The sequence below is a fragment of the Protopterus annectens genome, chromosome 3.part0 (assembly GCF_019279795.1).
Source record: "Protopterus annectens isolate FY-2018-M chromosome 3.part0, PAN1.0, whole genome shotgun sequence".
Lineage (NCBI taxonomy): Eukaryota > Metazoa > Chordata > Ceratodontiformes > Protopteridae > Protopterus > Protopterus annectens.
In genome coordinates this window covers 634,980,515-635,000,542 of record NC_056731.1, presented here as the reverse complement: position 1 = coordinate 635,000,542, position 20,028 = coordinate 634,980,515, and the positions used below count along the sequence as shown (strand labels likewise).

At 38.0% G+C, this 20,028-nt stretch overlaps 2 protein-coding genes across 2 annotated transcripts in view; one reads left to right on the top strand and one right to left on the bottom strand.

Annotated features, from left to right (window-relative positions):
* Positions 1-5,446, bottom strand: part of LOC122796890 (anillin-like) — a 119,505-nt gene extending 114,059 nt beyond the window's left edge. The window contains exon 1 of the mRNA XM_044065644.1: positions 5,184-5,446. Within this exon, the coding sequence (XP_043921579.1) occupies positions 5,184-5,201 (18 nt within the window). The 5' untranslated portion in view covers positions 5,202-5,446. The remainder of the gene's footprint in view (positions 1-5,183) is intronic.
* Positions 5,447-5,537: 91 nt separating this feature from the next.
* The window catches only part of RMI2 (RecQ mediated genome instability 2), a 126,989-nt gene continuing 112,498 nt past the window's right edge, over positions 5,538-20,028 (top strand). Inside the window, exon 1 of the mRNA XM_044065034.1 lies at positions 5,538-5,943. Within this exon, the coding sequence (XP_043920969.1) occupies positions 5,628-5,943 (316 nt within the window). The 5' untranslated portion in view covers positions 5,538-5,627. The remainder of the gene's footprint in view (positions 5,944-20,028) is intronic.

Genomic DNA, 20,028 nt, shown 5'->3' with positions numbered 1-20,028 from the left:
GGAATAGTATCGAAGGCTTTGGCCAGGTCAAGGTAGGCGGTGTGCACAGTCTTCCCCTCGCTCATGGCTTTGGTGACTGTCTCAAAGTCGACCAAATTTAACAGACACGATCTCCCCTTGACGAACGCAAACTGTGTGGGGTCACAGATTAGTCTATTCCAATCACTTTCTAAATATTACATTTCAAACCATGCAATTACCTCTCAAAGTAGTTTAATATCATCATATTACTGATATCTCCAAATTCGTTATTCAAACGAAAAAATGCAACCTAAAGCCAACTGCTTGTTTTCAACCTGTTACTACTCATATGCATAAAATGCTACCTTGGTGCATTAAATATATAAATTCTTGGAGCATTTCTAAGCCCTCTGCTGAATACCCAGTTAGACTTTTCCAGTAAAATAAAACACATTCACATTATGCTCGCTCAAGTTTAGTTGTTAACTACTCAGTTTATCACCATGCCACAGAGAAAAAAAAAATTATAGAACTAGGACATATATAAACAGATGGATTTTACTACTTTGACCATCAAGCATTCCCATTTACTGAGTCCTTGCATTTTTGCATGAAGAACTGTCATCTAAAATAGGTTTGTGATGCACATTTTATAACCACAATGGAAAATGCTATGAGATGAGTCCCATATTCAGACTACTGCACACTTCAGAGTCAACCACAGTTGTGAAGTAATTGGTTAGCAATTGAGTGGCCATTTGAGACCGCTCAACTTATAAAAAGGAAGCAAGTGCAAACAGGATGAAAGCAAAGGATTGGCAATGGTGATCAATGATGCACTATTCCACAATTGTAGGCATTCATTGTTTTTAAATTGCACATACATCTATTGACATACAATGTAGTGGTACTGCAAAAGACAATGGCACCATTCTGAAGAACTATTAAGGATACTGGTACCAAACAAAGACGCCACAAGCAGACAAATCTTTGTGAATCAAGCGTTTCAGTACGTTCCCCTGCATGTTATTCATACCCCTTCTATCTACCAGGGGGAAGCATAGTTTCTAAAGTAGCCTGTTAATCCATTGCTGCATATGGAGCTCAGAAATGTAGGACAGCAGCAAACAATGTCTGAAGTAAGTGTGCCTTATTGCACCTGCATAATTCAAAGTGTTCAGTTTTAGCAAAGCTGCCAACATTTATCAAAGCTGCTGGAGTATGTGCAATAACTTAAGGTAGGTACAAAGGAAAATAGCTCAGACAGTGATGGACAGAGATGATCTGCAGTGCGTTAGAAAGCTATAAAACAGCACCAAAATGTTCTCTTAAAAATGTGAATATACAGCGGGGGGCAGGATTTTTATCATGCTTGGGTATCCCCTCACCAGCAGGCAAAACCAGCAGTTCGATGGCACCACTTTTTTGCTCTATATTCCTTTGACTGAGCAAGAAAAGCTCGACAAGAGTTATATTCACTAGTTCCATAGCTTTACTAGACATTCTTTTTATGGAGTCCCTGGTGACACCTCCCTAAAAGGAAAGAAAGAGGGATGCATCCAACACACTCTAGATTCTGGTCAGAAAAATTCCATTACATGCATTTACAACTGGCTGTCATTTTTTTTTCATATGCACTGCTATTTTATTGCTTCAACAGCAAAGAATACCTGAAGCATAACTAAAAACTATAGGTACTCAAAACATACATTGCTTACATTTATTTATAAAAGACAGTTCTTACATTTATTGTAAATAAATACTGGGACTCAGGCCTACTTTCAGTCTCATATTTAATTGAGTGACTGTCCCCCACAGCTGCTGCTCTTGCTTAATTGTTGCATATAGCTAACTATTTGATTAGTCAACAGAAGTGGCTTGGTAATTTGGTACTACTATGCTGACATCATTTGGTGTTATGCAGGAGTACCCATGAGAAGAATTCCCCATCAACAAGAGAAGTAGAAAGATGTGCAGCTCGTTTTAATTTGCACCCCCCCCCCCCCCAAGCCTAATGTACAGTTAAGCAAATCAGCTCTCAGTGGTGCAGACTCATATCAATCTACTCTGGTCATTTGTTACTGAACCTCACCACTATGGGCAGCTACAATATTTTGTCCCTTTTCATTCAGTTTCTCACTTTCTCTCACCATATACATGTTTATTCTCATGAGCAAAATCTATCCTTAAAGTAGTCGCCAACCTTGCTTCTAAATTATGATGTTACAGTATTAACTACACTACCACAAACCCACTGTGAAAAGGTTTCTGAATACAATATAAAACTTCTCTCCCCCATCTTATTAGTCTTGCCTTTGTAGAGTTTTACACTTTTACAACTCACATATTTTCACGTCTGTCATCTTATTTATTTATTTTATTTTACATTTGGTGACCGGGCTAGTCTAGCTGGATATATATCCATTTTCAGTAGAGGCCCGGGGAGAAAAGCTCCACACACATACAAAAATACAAAAAGTATAAAAAATTTTGTTACAAGGTAAATACAGGATTAATAAACTAAAATAAAAACAGGAAGTTTTTACATTTCAAAGATCAGAACACAATTAAGAAAAGTAACAGTGAACATAATATTGCTTAAGAAAGCTAAAACAGTTATAATAACCAAATGGAACAGGAAGTTTATACATTTCAGAGATCAGAACACATTGTGTCCTGCACTGTGTATACATTTATTTATATTTTTTGACTGAGATAACAGTTTGATCCACAATGGGTCCATTTCAACCACAGCCCTGAGTTATGTTGTGTTCCAAGTTTTTTTCCCCTATTGCCTCCAGGTTGCAAACGAGATATATATTTATATTTTTCTTTCACTTTTTTTGCTTTCATATATTACAAAACATGACTAAAATCAAAACACAGTGAAGCAAACAAACAAGACAAAGGCTGGTATTTACTGTAAGGATTCAGTCTCTAGCCAGCCATCTAGGAGGCCATGCAAAAGCAAACTCCTTATGTCCATTTAAACTTAGTTGCAATGCTGATCACATCCCATCACCTGCATTATTGTCCTGCACTGTGTATACATTTATTTATATTTGACTGAGATAACAGTTTGATCCACAATGGGTCCATTTCAACCACAGCCCTGAGTTACAGCATGAAGAGTAGTAGAATATAAAAAAACGCACACAAGATTAAAGTACAAAGACACTGACTTGCAATCATACATAAGTGTACAGATTTCACAGAATGTCCACATTTTTGCCTCATAAGTGTACAGATTTCACAGAATGTCCACATTTTTGCGGTGTGTTACTCATAAAAACTGGATTTTTTGGCAAATCACGGAGGATTGAAGCCACCAAGCTACGACATACATATGAGTTTGACCTCACAACCTTCAGAAAAATGCACGTTAACACAAATCCTTTTATTCTAGCAACCTTAACAGATTATAGTAACAATATTTAAAATCCACCCCAATTTTTGGCCTTCGTCCAGACTTCTTGTGCCAAGAGGTTATGAGCTATGCTTGCAATGAAGGGACAATACAAGAAGTATGGTAAGCACTGAAGCAACTCAAGCACAGGTGCATGTAGTATCTAGAAATATACATCATACAAATTAGATCAGCTTTAGTTTAATTTATTTGTATACTAGGTAATTGTATCATAAGCTGTAGATCACATACTCTGCAACTCTAAATCAGACCAACATTACTATAATGATACAAGAAAGGAAAAAAATAAATAAAAAACCAACAAGATTTTACAAAATTGCACTTCAACAATACAGTGCCATCAGCACTGTCTGCAGAGCATGGTGACCTCTTTTAAACAACTCGTGCCCAGCTAACATCTCCTACCACAATGATTCATGTCTGGAACAGTTATTCTGTCACTAGAGGTTATTCATTCCCACATATCATCATAATCTTTTACACTAAATACCAATGGTCAGTACATCTACAACATTTACCACACAAAGTACAGGGTTTGAGCGCCACCTTTGAAAGGGAAACTGTTAGGCTTAAAAAAGGTCCACAAGGGCAGCTAGCCTACCATTTACCTATGAACTTAGGTTAAATTCACTTGAAAGAACCTACTCGATACATTTTTGGTCATGCAGCAAATCGGGATGGATTAAAGTACACTTGTTCAGAACATTATCAGTCTCCAAGACACCAGACAACTGGATTTCGGATTACATTATTAATTTTAGAGGCATTTTCACACAATAAAGACTTCCAACAATATACATTTAAGTTAAATGTAAACCTTATGAGTTTGCTTCCTCACAAAAGGCCACAGCCACTGGGCAGATCAGTATTAATTTCCCAGTGTATGCGTGGCGGAATTTGGAGTTTAGGGAAACAATTGGATCATTCAACAGCGCCAGAAGAAACCACAGCAACACCACTGAGACACACCCAGGGTGAATTACTGGAGACGTCTCCCGGCCAGCTATGTCACACTACTTTTACAAAGTGCAAAACAAACTGTACAAAAGAAAGCTATCGTTCTGTGAGTATATATTGCATGCATGATATACGTGAATCCTGCAATTACTTGCGGAAAGCACATTTATTTAACACACAAATCCACTCTGAACACACGTGCTTTCACAACTGCTCTAATTCAAAAGTCCAGTTTTGGCATTCACTTTCAGCTTGACATTTTATGTCAAAATACCTACCGTTCGTGTAAAAAATAAATGTAAAGGGGAGTGTCCCGTTCTCCCCCGCATACAAGCAAACACTCCAATAAGACATTTAAATCTGGGCCATTTGATGTCATCTTACCAGCAACAAAATAATACATACTTCTCGGTTTACTGGAGGGGAGCAGTCTTTAAAAGAAGAGAAAATTGTTGTTTTACACCAACGTGTTTACATTATAGTTAGTTTTATTCACACTAATCAAGTGGCTCACAAACCCTTTCCTGCCGGAACCCAAAGACTGACAAAAGGGGGAAGACATGCATGCAATGTAGTGAAACTATATTTACGCGGTTAAACAAATCTTAGTGCAAATTACTACTACTTAAAACAGAGTTAACACGCTTAAAGAGGAGTTTTGAATATTCTATTCGAGTTTGCAGCCAAGTTTCTCGATATGCCGCATAGACTGACAACATAAATACATACCAAAACATCCCGCAAGGCAATACTGTTGACGTTAAAACCCAAAGATCTTCTTTCTTGATGTCCCTAACCAAGACAAGACTGATCTCAGCAAGTGATCGTAAAAACTCACCTCCGTGAAAGGATCCATCCTATTCTTCAAAGTCTAAACGGCTACAAAAATAAAATGATTACTAATACTTTGAACAAACAGCAAAGAGACTTCGTATTCTTCTTCTTGCCACACTGCTGTTCAAATTTGAATTTCCGCGCCGTGACGTTTGCAGAAGGATACGCCGTGCAAGATATGCCTACCATTCGCCCTAGTATGTTACTGGTTTGAATATCAATCACTCAGAAAACAGCTGCTGCCCTTGAAGACATTACACAAATGATTTACTAATCTAGGCGGGGCTAATCGTCCGTCAGGGCAGCCACAGTTTGAGACTAGTTTTTATGTCTGTTATTTTCTTTTGTTTAATTGGACAACAGGTCTCACGCTTCCTTCCTTTAATTGGTTAGTTCCCTTGTCTGTTGACAAAAGGCGCATGGTTTGTTTTCTTTCCGGTAGGAAGAAATGGATAATGTTGCTGCGGTTCCGCAGTGTAAAAGCACTCCCTGGAAGTATCAGTCGCCCCCAATTAAAATTCTTTCTCATCAGTTGAAACGGTGTGAGTCCCGAATTAAAAACAATGCACAGATTTCTTTTTGGTTTGACAGAAGCGTCCAGTGGGGAAAATCTGCTTTAGACGTAACTGTAGTATGGATGCAGGGAACCATTCACGAGATTACAGGCGAGAAAAACACGACAGCGAAAATCCAAGATGATAGTGGAATGTTTACTGTTACCGGCGTAGATTCCGTTCCAAAAGGCAAGCCCTTCTTGATCAAAGGTAGTAGTGAAAGTTAATGTTTATTTTAATTATTTCATTTACATTTTTTTTTTATCGGTGGCAGCGGATTGAGCCATTGTAGATCTATTTCAGTCGCAGCAAATAAGTTAAAACAGAACACACACACACACACACACACACACACATATATATATATATATATATATATATATATATATATATATATATATGTATATATACACACACACACAGTATAGCAAAAGAAAAACTTGAAAATAAGAATAGTACAAACCTATCAATTGGTATAATAATGAAGTGAATGTTAAATACAACGTATAAATGTGAGACGTGTACACGCCTGTAGTGTAGCAAAAATGTATATATTTTATTGACGGTTGGTATAATTTTACATCCGAGACAGAAGGTACAGGGTTTGATTCTCACTTCTAAAAGGAAAATTGGTTAGGCTTAAAATGGCCCACAAGAGTAGTTGAACTAGTACTTGCCAATTAACCTGTTGCATGTTATTTTTCTGGAAGAGTTAGTTGCCAAACACTAGGAGTTAAATAGAAGTAAGATGTAAAATTTTAGTGAGTATGGGGGGTGTGGGGAGGAGCTTTTAATAGGTAACACAAGTAAGGGGCACCTTATTGGAACCCAGTATGTTGATTTGTCCAAAGCATTCGATTCATTCAACCATACACTTCTACATAAATCACATGCATTCCCAGACTTTAGGTCCTCCACCTTAGATTGGTTCACCAGCTATCGCTCATAGAATGTTCTCAGTAGAATACAACTTCTTGTCATCAGTACAGCAAATCACTGCAGGTGTCTCCCAAGCTTCTTTTCTTGCATAAGTCCCTTTCAGCATCTTTTTAACTCTTTACCCTTTAACTGTAATCACAGTGTTATCCTATATAATCTTAGCATAGTCTTCTACCACTTTTTTGCCTGCTACAGTACTAATAACTCAAACACACTTTATAAAATCAACACACCATAGCTGCTATGCAGGCAGCTAACCGTGAAACCCAAAAGGACCAAAGTAATGTTCTGCACTCCTCAAAATCTAAGCGAGTTGCCCATACTTTCTACCCTCTTCAACATGTAAGTAGCGAAATTAACATTCTCTTTCAAATATGTGGATGTCACTCTTGATTCCATTTTAAGTGTGACCTACACATGGCCAATCTAAAAGCAAAAAATAGTTCCACCCTCTCTGGATGTGACTAGATATCACAGTTTGCAGTTGTCAAAAAGATCCTTCAGCCTCCTCTAGGAAGCTCCCTACTATGGGTGGGCCCATGCCTGTATAAAACAAAAAACTCAAAAGCATTTGCAGATTCATCCTCCTCTCTTCTAGAAGTGAACATCCATGGCACAGTTCTGCAGGCTAACTGGCACACTATAGAGGACCCAATAGACATATTGCTTGCTCCTTTGCCTTGTCCATAAAATTCTTACAGTGACTCAACTCAGCCTCCCAGCCATAGATTGGCCATCAGAAGTACAATTCACTAGCTCTATAATACCAGCCAGTAGTGCTCAAGGTCTGGCCAGACCCACAAACCCATTCTCATTCACTGCACATGCTTTTTCAGCTCTGGCACCTAAATTGTGGAACTCTCTCCCAGCTGAAATCAGTATTATAGCTACTGTGAATTCAGAAGAAAATCATTAACCTGTTTAAGAAAGCCATTTGCATATACTTTGGTCATCACTCAATAACATAAATTCATCTAACAAAGCTCCTAGCTCTTACAGCTTTTTTGTTTTTCATCGTACTTGAGTGTTTTGGTACCGATTTTTATGAATAAGGGTGATATGCAGAGCTGTAGTAACTACAGAGGGATTTAATTGATCAGTCACAGCATGAAGTTATGGGAAAGAGTGGAAGCTAGGTTAAGAAGGGATGTGATGATTAGTGATCAGCAGTATGGTTTCATGCGGGAAAGAGCACTACAGATGCAATGTTTGCTCTGAGAGTGTTGATGAAGAAGTACAGAGAAGGTCAGAAGGAGTTGCATTGTGTTTTTGTAGACTTAGAGAAAGCATATGACAGGGTGCCTAGAGAGGAGTTGTGGTATTGTATGAGGAAGTCGGGAGTGTCAGAGAAGTATGTAAGAGTGGTACAGGATATGTACGAGGGTAGTGTAACAGCAGTGAAGTCTGCGGTGGGAGTGCCGGATGCGTTTAAGGTAGAGGTGGGATTACATCAAGGATCAGCTGTGAGCCCTTTCTTATTTGCAATGGTGATGGACAGGTTGACAGACAAGATCAGACAGGACTCCCCGTGGAATATGATGTTTGCAGATGACATTGTGATCTGTAGTGAGAGTAGGGAACAGGTGGAGGAGACCCTGGAGAGATGCTCTAGAGAGAAGAGGAATGAAGGTTAGCAGGACTAAGACAGAATATATGTGTGTGAATGAGAGGGAGGATAGAGGAATGGTGAGGATGCAAGGAGTAGAGGTGGCGAAGGTGGATGAGTTTAAATACTTGGGATCAATAGTTCAGCGTAATGGCGAGTGTGGAAGAGAGTACAGGCAGGACGGAGAAGAGTGTCAGGAGTGATCTGTGACAGACGAGTGCCAGTAAGAGTGAAAGGGAAAGTCTACAAGAGGGTAGTGAGACCAGCTATGTTATATGGGTTGGAGTCAGTGGCATTGACAAAAAGGCAGGAGCAGAGTTAAAGATGTTAAGATTTGCGCTGGGTGTGACTAGGGTGGACAGGATTAGGAATAAGTATATCAGAGGGTCAGCACAGATTGGAAGGTTTGGAGACAAAGCCAGAGAGGCAAGATTACGTTGGTTTGGACATGTGCTGAGGAGGGATGCTGAGTATATTGGGAAAACGATGTTAAGGATGAAGCTACCAGGTAACAGGAAAAGTGGAAGGCCTACGATAAGGTTTATGGATGTGGTGAGAGTGGACATGCAGGTGGCTGGTGTGACAGAGCACGATGCAGAGGACAGGAAGAAATGGAAACAGATGATCTGCTGTGACCACCCCTAACGGGAACAGCGAAAGAAGATGATGATTGTACTTGAGTTTAATTAATGGTTCTGACAAAAATATCTGCTTCACGTCTGTGGTGTGTTAATTCTAAGAAAATCGCTTAATGCAAGGACTTTTTGGCAAAGAAGCACCTGATTTAAGGATGCATTTTCTGAACCTTTTAGGAAGATGTCAGATTAAGAACAAATGTTAGAAGAGAGAAGTACAGGATTGTTTACATTTCTGTTGTAATGGAGTAAATGTTATTATCATGATTTGTGTATACATGATTATAAATAAGAGTACTTACCTCAAAGCAGTTTTTTTTTTTAATGTAACAAGATCAGTAGTAAGGAAGTGGTCCGCACATCTTATGCTTTGTTAATGAATGAGCAAATCCCAGTGGTCATGGACATTTTTTTCAGAGAAGATTTATAAAGTAATGTACCCATGTTTACAACATAAACATGGTAACATAACAAAACAAATCTAAAAAAATATATATAAATGTCAACAGGATGTCTGTAAATGATCTAACAGTACACGCAAAGATCCACCATAGTCAGAAACTGAAAAAGTGTCTTGCTATTCCATGTAGTACTAATATTCCCACAACACTATACGGTTATTATTACTTTTTTTGCTTGTTTTATTTTCCTTTTAACATCTTTTTTAAAATTAGATGATTTAATACATGTCACACATCCAATACATTCATAGAAAGTTAATTGTAGTAACATTTACTATTATTTTTTGTGTGTGTTACAGGTTTTCTTTTTAACAAATTTCATTCACTCCCAACTGCCTTCTTTTAAACCCCAAACCTCTCGAATGTTTAATCTGTGTGTGGTTCCCACATATTCCGTTTGTTTCTTTGTAATTTACTCCTCCATTTTTTTTCCAAATATATTGGCTCTGTTTCGTTTTTCTCCTGTACAGGTTATCATTTCTTGACGTGTTCCATGTTGAGTTTCTCAAGTGTAGCTTTTTGCTTTAAGGTTGTGTGGAGAATTAAGCCCTAAGTAATACACTAGAAAATATACTGTTTTCTTAATCTTCTCAGATTAGAACATTCTTTGGATGATTTATGTGCACTGCACAGTTTTGTCTGGGATAAAACTAGTTAATTTGCTTACAGCTAACTTAGAGTTTATTAAGGTACATGTCTGCTAGATGTTTTGGAACTGTGGCAGGTTTATTAGTCCATCATATTTCTCCATAAAGACAAGTATTGTTTGGAGCTCTTCACTTTCATTTCTCCCTCACGGGAAGAGCTGTCACTCTTTAAACAAAACAATCAAACTAATCTTTTGCATTAACAACTATAAACTTAACATTAACATTTTTGAATTTGTTGCTTATTTATAAATTCAAGAGCGTTATATAGAATTATAAAGTACACATTTGTTTTTACATGATATGCAGGTGTGAAGTACTAATACATATATATATATATATATATATATATATATATATTTATTTTTTTTAATAATAACTGTATTAGTGATGTTTAGTTCTCTGTTGCAATCATTTAAATCAAGGGATTTTATACACCTCTCTAATACACATTTTTTTTTTAATTTGGTTTAGCAAAAAACCTGGCATCTCATCTTTTAACTATTATTAACAATCATTAAGGGGGCAAAAAATCAAGTTATTGTAATCTTGGATAGAGGTAACGGAGAGCTTTTGTTACAGTTCATGGTAGTCGGATAAGTTTGTGAGTACTTTAATTTTGTTAATTCTCAGCCATGTGAGATAAAATATATGGTTAGGCCTGGAGGCTTCTAAGGGGATGTTGGATTCTGTGTGTGTATGAATGTGTGTGTGCGCGCCCATGTATAATGTGTGTGTGTGGTTTGGTTATATGGTTGATTATAGAATTTTATCTACAGTTAAGGAAGGTTAGTTTATTCAAGGTGCTTTTTATATTAATCTAATTAATAACTATGGATTGTTTACTCAGGGTGTATCTGATTATCCTTTTTTGAGGTTTGCAAATTGATTTATTTTATGCTTCTCTGTGTGAATCTGTTATGCTTTTGTTATGCAGCCCTTTCATTTACAAATGTACTGCTATACTGTTGTTGTACACTCCAGTTTCCCAACTGTTTTTAAAATTACCCTAAATTCAGATGATATTTGACACTAATAAACATGGAATCTTAAGAGTATATAGTTCTGCGTAGATTACAAACAGTCAAGGGATTCTTGTCCCCTTGGGACCATTTTAAGGATTATTGGCAAAAAAAAGTATTGTTGCAAACAGTGTAGGAGCAATGATATTAAGAAATCCTTTTACTTGGCTATCAGCATGTCAAAAGTCAATGCTGATGGTCGTTATTATGTGGTATTCTAATGAATCTTTTACTGAAATAAATGCTTCAGACATCCATTCTTTATATAGTGGTAGTGTTTATATACGAGATATGACTGGTTATATGACTGGAGATATGATTTTCACTTCTGCTGAGGAAGCCAAGTAGTGTGAAACATGACATTTCATGTGTTTCAGTGTACAGTATGTGCTTGTGCAGTCCACTGTTCCCACAAGAGCAGTGTAACTGCTGATACTTGTGTGCTTCCCAGAGTACTCCTGTAGATGCTAGATCTTTGAATGTTTTGTAACTAAGCACATCAAGCTGACTTTCCGTACACAAGCTTTAATTTTCTTGTGTTCATTATTGTTTGGGGATAGTATAAAGTAGCCAAAATGCTGTGATAGTTCAAATTTTTGCCATGAGTAATAGATTGTCATGCCTGGCCCCTGTTACTAACAGGCATTTCCCTGGTGAGTACTGATTGAATATGGGGTCTTTCCAACAAAATGGAGAGTGTAGTTTCTACTATAAGTTGGTACAAGTTTATGTTTTAAGAGTATTGTGTATTTCAGGACTGCCCAGAAAGGAGTACTATAGCCAGATAACGTTACTACAGTTAAAAAGCTTTATTACTAATTGCAGCAATGTTACATTTTACACTGGATGGGGTAAAACCCAGTATATTGGGCACAACGCCTGCATTTCCTAGTTGTGTGTGTGTGTATATGTATATATATATATATATATATATATATATATATATATATATATATATATATTACAATGTAAAACAGGTTTAGTATACTAAATACTTGAGGCATACATAGGCTATCTTTGTGTGCACATCAATTAATCTTTTAGCCTAAAGGTTAAATATACCAATGTTTTCAGTCAATCTCTTTCTGACTGATGGTTGTCCATTCTACTTTCATTCTATTTTGATTGTACTCTATCAGTGACCTTCAACTCTGTATCGATAATAGGTAATACGAACAAGACCAAAGAAGCATTCATGACCTCATTATAGATCACAAATCACTATTTTGTTTTACAAAGCATCTAGGTGCTAAACAGTAGTTATCAGTAAAGAGAACAGCATGTAGTTACAGCACAACATACAAATAGTCTGTTGCTTTTATCAAGTAAAGTCCCAGTTTCATAGAAAAACATATTTTTCACAAGTGTTTTAAAGCAAATAATGCTGTATGTTTACATTTATCCTAACATCTGTGGCTTGCAGGTTGTCAACAACTAAGCTTTGTAAATTATTAGTCTCTTTCTTAGAGACACATCACTTTTAGGTCTTAGCATTGCTTACATTACAGGAAAAAAATACCAGTTACCACAGGGGAGCCATTTCTTGAGGAGCAGCTTTGCATTTGCAGTAATACATTTGAAAAGCATTTGAGGTATGGCCATATCAGTCTTAGCTCAGTTATTTTTTTAAACCCAGTTCCGTTGTAAATTTTACCTTCTACGGCTGGCATAGTGAGAAGGATTATGCAAATTAGCTGAAGGAATATCACAACCACTATATGCTTTCAGAAAACTTGGAACAGGAGGAAAAATACCCAGAAAACTGAGAACTTGGCTATTAAGAAAGATGGGGTGACTCCAGTATAAGATGATACCGTAAAGTTATCTAATTTTATAAGAAATAGACGCATAACGACTGCACCTGGTTTTCAGAAGCGTCAGTTTCTGAAACTGCGGTAGGATAAATAATTTATAATAATTCAGGGTTTGCACCAGTTGAAAGTTAATTGGAAGTTGAGATTCAGATATAGATAAATGAAAAACTACAAAAACAGAAAGAAAAAAATACAAGGTCACAGCAACTTAAGGTGATTCACAGACAGTTTTTTGAGCCCTTTTAGATTCCATCAGTCCTTATTCAGATCAGGGTTGTTGGGAGTTTGAGCTTATCGTAGTCCTCACTGAGTATAAAATGAAAAATATGATCTGCTTTGCTTGTGCCCATTAAAATCTAGGTTCAAGTCCAACCAATGACAGCTGTTGTCTGTAACAGTGAAATTTATTGAAGTTCATTGTTTTTCATGTTTAGATATTTTTATGATGGTAATAAGTGATTTCATCTAAGTCAAATAATTAAGCAAATGTAAAGTCAGTTTACAGACATTGCAAAGAGGCAGATAAGGATGAGATGAAAGTTAAAATGGAAAACTTTTAACTGTGACAAGTAGTAACAAAAAAGGTGGAGCATTTTAGACCAGTGTCTTGGACTAGGACACATATTCTTATCCAGAGCTGAGCTGACCTTGGATACTAGGGCAGATGTGACCTCTAATGACAAGTAACCCTGAACTGCATAGTGAACCACTGGTAAAGTAGTACCTGTGAGAAACAAATATTCTTCAGGGAAGAGCTTTAAAAATTGCTTTAACACCCTTTCATTTTGGATTGAGACACTGCTTAATCAATTTACCAAAAGTTGTAGTGCATCTACACTACAACTTTTGGTAAATTGATACTTTGGGTAAATCCACTGATCCCGGGAACTATCGACCTATTAGCCTGATGAGCCTGGTCTGCAAGGCCATGGAACGTATCATCATGGAACTCATAAACAAAGACATTGGTAACCTCCAAACTCTGAATCCCACCCAGTTCGGGTTTGTGAAAGGCAGATCATGCCTTCTGAACCTGATCGGTCTCTTTGAGGCAGTCACCAAAGCCGTAGATGAGGGTAAGGTGGTTCACACAGCCTATCTTGACCTCGCCAAGGCTTTCAACACCATCCCCCATTCTGGAATTATAGCTAAACTCACTAAACTAGGTATAAATCCCTATGTCACAAGATGGGTTGCCAACTGGCTCACTGACAGAACCCACACTGTAAAAGTTGCAGACTCCAAATCTGACCTCAAAGCAGTGACAAGTGGAGTACCACAGGGATCCATCCTGGGACCTCTCCTGTTTGGTATCTACTTCTCTGAATTACAGGCTAACACAGAAGGCCTCTGCCTAACGAAGTTCGCAGATGACTGCAAACTAGGAACCATAGTCAAGTCCCCAATTGATGTGGACATCCTACAGAAGGGCCTCTCTGAGACAGATGTCTGGTGTCAGAGCCATGGCCTCAAGCTCAGTGCCAAAAAGTGCAGTGTCAGCCCCTTTGGTAAAAACTCTGTACCCATGAACTACCACATAGGCAGCAGTCTACTTAACACCGAATACATGATAAGAGACCTTGAGACCCAGGTGGACAGTAGTCTCTCCTGTGATAGTCACATTGCCACAGTAGTCAGGAAGTCCTTCTACGTGGCACACCTCATCATAAAAGGGTTCTCATCCAGGAAAAATGAGGTAATTGTTCCCATCTATGTCAAACAAAGTTCCTCATTAGCACCCTTCAAGAAAAATCTTGATGAGTGGATGGGAAATAGGAAATACACCCCAGGAATCACTTCTGTGTCTCTGCTCGACAGTGGCACAGGAAAAAACTTTCTTGGGTGGCGTAAGCCAGGAAACCTTGTTGGCTAGGCTTACGTAGGCCCTTGGGCCGATAGCCTAGTATCTACCTATGAACCAATGAATATGCACAGTAAGAACAATTGTGTGTAGACACCTCTTCCATTAGCAAATCATAAATATTAGTCAATGTTTTTATTGTGGGTGGCAGTCAAGAAACCAATATTACTGCAGAGTTATTAGTTGGTGTACTCCAGCCAAGTGTAAGAGCCTACAGCATTCTGGTGCAACCAGTGAGAGAACTGAATGGCTTGTGGGGAATGACTGTAGATTACCATGTGTAAAACAGAGCAGAGCAGTAATTGGTAAGAGTTGTTCTGGTCATTAAAGGAACATCTGTTAACTGTAGCTGAACAGTACAACACAATAAATGGTTTAGGAAATTTAAACAAATTAAAATCTTAACTGTACTTTGCATGTATTTTTAATAAAAGAATACTGCTTGGTGTGATAGACGGTATACATTCAAAGTCCTCCCACAACGCTGACAGAAAACTGAAATAAAGTTAACCAAGGTCATACAGAAGATGCAAGAGAATGTGGGTTGTACATTCAGAAGCAATTGTTCCATTACAATAATAACCTACAATTAAATTAATAAGCAAGATTTAATTTTTAGTTTCTTAACTGGGTAAGTAGATCATTCTACAGATCCTTTTTAGCTATGACCTGAGCTCAGTGCAGAGTACATAAAGTTGTAGTAATACTGTGAACACATTTTCACATGGAGAGTAGAGAAAAGCAAAAGTAAGCACTATTGGTACAACTAACGTTTGTTTGTGACATACATTCGTTATAAAGGACGGTATAAGCATTGTAATGTGAGTTACAAAGAGATGCATGTGTCTGGAGCGTTTCTCCCCAGGCCTCCACAGAAAACTGGCTTCATTCCAAGTCGGACTTTCCCAGTAAACAAATGTTAAATAAAATAAATAAGAAATAATAAAAAGTTTACAGCTGTTCAACAAATATTACATCTGGATTTTATTTGCAGGCAGTTGCATTGCAACATTCAGTTAGTTTATATTTTTTCACTCCTCCTTCCTTTAGGTTTTGGTCACTAAATATTTTGTTTCTGTTATGTTTGATGCACTTGCATTCATGCTGTTCTTGAAGATGTACCTTTAACTTGGTAGGGAAGCAATGCAGTGTTTGGGTGTGAAAGCCATGCAGTGTTTTCTGGTTTTGTGGATAACTGATTCCAGCATACAGGACCTATCTTAGTGAAAGCTCTTTCACCTTTGAATGTATTGAATTGGGGATCTTGCAAGTGTGACTACATCTTCATTTTCATTTTTTTGTGAAAAACTGTGAGTTTTAGGTTCAGAGAGTAGTTGTGGGCAGTGACATCAGTATACAGTTTTGAATAGGACCATAGCAGAACATAAGGCAATGCTATTGAAAATCTCTTGAGTTTTTCTATAGGAAGGTACGCTGATGTGTTGTGGGTTTTGCCAGTAAGACACATTTGAAAAAAATAAAAATGAATCTAAATGTAAAATGCCAGAAACCACAAGGTTATGTCTCATCTTGGATTGATACTAAAACCTGTAATGTTGCCAGGAAAAAAAAAAACAGGAGACTATTGTTTCCTCTCCTTCTCCTCCTCCTACATGATATCAAAGCACAGAGCTGGGCCCTCTCGGACACTCAGCAAGAAGGGCTACAACACCAGGTTAAGCTGCAGCAGTACAAAATTAGAAACATTGTTTAAAACAAATAGCAGATAAGTTACCAAAGGTTCCAGACACCAAGTAAAAGTTAAAATCTTGAATAGTACCAGCACTGTTGAGTGAAAAAAAATCAAGCTTGACTTGCTGAAAATAAGCATAAGAATGGATTACAGTGGTATTTCATTGTGAAAGCAAAAATATACAGTTACAGCTAGTAGAAACATTATGCTTTGTAGCAGGTAAATAATTAACTGTTGGGTTGCTCAGTGCCATAGGCATAAATTGAAAATGCAAGGAACACCTTTTGTGGGCAGAAGGAGGAAATGATAAAACTATTGGATCACAATCAACATTTCTTTTTGTTACTGTTAGACATTACACATTCTCTAAAGATCTCTCCTTCCTTTTCATCGTGCAAAAACGCGTGTATAGTAAGTACAAGCCAGGTATACTGTGATTATTGTTAATTTGTAACTGAGTTTGTAGTCTAAGTTAAATTGCTTGTTAGCAAGGTATGCACCCTTTCCCATTACTTGTTTGTAAAAGCAGCTGTATCAGTTCAGCCTAAGGAAACGGCCCACGCTCTCCCAAATTAACTCTGTCATTTGAATTACTGGCATAGTGTCATTACTACATATTTTCTCAGTTGTTAGACAACTTATTTTTAGACTAGGAATTAGACTGCATATCCCAACTAAAAAGGCTCAGAAAACATCTGGGATACATTTGAGATGCATTGCTAGTGTAGACGTATCAAAGTGCGTGATTTCAAATAGTTTCATTTACCTTTACTTGTGCTAAACATGATCAGTTCAGGAACACATCCTGTGTCTCTACACAGTGTGATTCACCGAAACGTAAACCACCAAACACACTTTTGTAAAAGTGCATTTATCAAAAATGCACTTTCGCCAGAAGGTAAGTAAGCAAACAGTTGTTTGCATGTAGGTTTAGTTGTACATCAACATGTGGTGTAGATTGTGCAGCTAAACAAACCTGTTGCTTAGATCACGGTACAGTGAGGATAAGGGAATATTCCCTTTTCCCCACTGTAGTGCGATCTCAGAGTGAGAATATTAAAGTAGGGGGGTGCAGGTGGGCTTGCTCCCCTACATAAATGTGAGTAGTCTTTTATTTTTTAATATTTGGGAGGGGGGGTTGCAAAAGTGCATTTTCGATAAATGCACTTTCGCGAAAGTGAGTTCGGTGGTTTACATTTCGGTGAACAGTGTATTCGCTGGAGAGTCCTAGATCCAAAACACACACACACGTGTGTGTATGTATATGTATATATATATATATATATATATATATATATATATATATATATATATATATATATATATATATATATATATATATATATATATATCTACATAAAATGTATGTGTGTGTACATGTGTATTTATATTCATACGTGTGTATGTGTGCATAACTTCTTACTTGCATTTAGATACTCGTTCCTCCTTCACAGTAGTATTTAAAGACAGCCTTGTTCCACACTCTTTCTGCGGTTACCTTCTCACTGCCCAAAGCATTGGAAACAAAATGGATCAATTTAAAACTATAACACCTCTTCACATCCAGGCCTACTAGCTATTCCTGAATTTTGGCTGAGACCAGAAAACTCCTCTCTCTGCTCCTTCCTTGATATAGTTATTTTTTTTTACTGCAGACCAGGCAGTACCCTACAGCTGTATAACTCTCACAGAAAAGTGCAGCTTATAAAACGAGCCTCACACACATCAAAATCTCAACCAAACTGGCTTCTAACAGACATTGCCTTACCCAGTATTACACATATCCAGTTTGCTGTTGTATACCTCCCTCCCCTTCTTTGCTATAGAAATGTAAAGGTGTGATTCAGTCATTTTTATCCCACACAAGCAGCAAGAAAATATAATTATTCTAGGTGAGTTTAATATCAATATGTGAGAGCCCATTTGACTTCCAAGAAAGCTGCACACTGATCCCATTGTTGAAAAAAAATGAGATAAAGACTAGAATTCTGCCAGTTTTAGTAAAATGCAGTTACTGCCTAGTAAGTAGAATGCTTGGATGCCAGCAAAGAAGACAGAGAGCCTGAAAGAAAATCGAAGAGAAAAAACTGATTGGGAAGAATCGTGCAGCTGTTCAGCAAAAAGCAATTCAAGCTCCAGCTTTGGTACAAGAAAGAGTTTCCAGTAATTTTAGAGGAAAAATAAATCAACTGTGATAACAGCTGATTAAAATAAATGAAACATTGAAGGGATATATCAATTCAAATAACAAAAGGTTGGAAAAATGGAAGAAGCTTTAAACAATTATTCAAATGAACTGATAAAACTGCAAAAATAAAATAGGTTCATAGGTACTAGGCTATCTGCCAGAGGGCATTTATAAGCCTAGCCAGAGTGTGTCGGCTTTCGCCGCCCCATTGATTTAATTAACTGAGCCTCTGTCAAGCAGAGCCAATGAAGTGATCCCAGGGGTGTATTTTCTGTTACCCATCCACTCGTCAAGGCTTCTCTTGAAGAGTGTTAGTGAGGGTCTCTGCCTAATGTAGTTAGGGATTTTGTTCCAAAGCATGGGGAGTCTCTGTGACAGGAATCTGTCCCTCCAGCATGTTCTATTTATTGTTGTGGCAAGGTTTAGCTCACTAGAGCACGTGGCTCGCAGTAACTTGGATTTCTTTAGGTGGAGCATGTCCATCAATTCTGAGTTGGACATGGCTTTGTAAGTCAGGCAGAGATCACCTCTGAGTAAGCGATATGTCACTGAGCGGAGTTTTTTCAGTCGGGCTGCATAGGACATATGTTTGAGGCCAGTAATCCTCTTGGTGAGGTGCTTTTGTGGTCTTTCCAGCTGTTAGAAGTGTCTTGTGAGGTACATCCCAAATGGGGCATTGTACTCTATGATGGGTCTGATGAGTGATGAGTAGAGGGGCACTATAACCTCTTTATTTCTAGATGCGAACCCCTTAGTAATTAGATGGGCCACATAGAAGGATTTCCTAACTACTTGGCAATATGATTGTCAAAGGAGAGATTACTATCTACCTGGGTCCCCAGATCTCTTATTACCTCTTCTGTATTAAGGGGGCTGCTGCCTATGTGGTAATTTGTGGGTGTTTTGTTTTTCCAAAACGGGATGACTATACATTTTTTGGCATTTAGCTTGAGGCCATGACTTTGACACCAGGTGTCTGTCTCAGTAAGGCCTTTTTGAAGGATGTCCGTGTCAGCCGGAGAGTCAGTTATGGCTCCCAGTTTGCAGTCATCGGTAAACATGGTTAGCCATAGTCCTCCTGTGTTTGCCTGTACTTCTGAGAAATATATGCCGAACAGTAGGGGCCCCAGAACCGAGCCTTGCGGGACACCACTTGTGACTGTTTTAGAGTCGTACCTGGAGCCCGCTGTTCTTACCGTGTGAGTTCTGTCTGTAAGCCAGATGGCAACCCATCTTGTGATGTAGGGGTTTATGTTCAGGCTGGTGAGTTTTTCTATAATACCCGAGTGAGGAATGGTGTCTAACGCCTTGGCGTGATCAAGGTAGGATGTGTGAATCACCTTTCCCTTGTTTATGGCCTTGGTGGCTGTCTTGAAGAGGCATGATCTGCCCTTAACAAAGCCAAACTGGGTCGGGTGAAGTGTTTGGA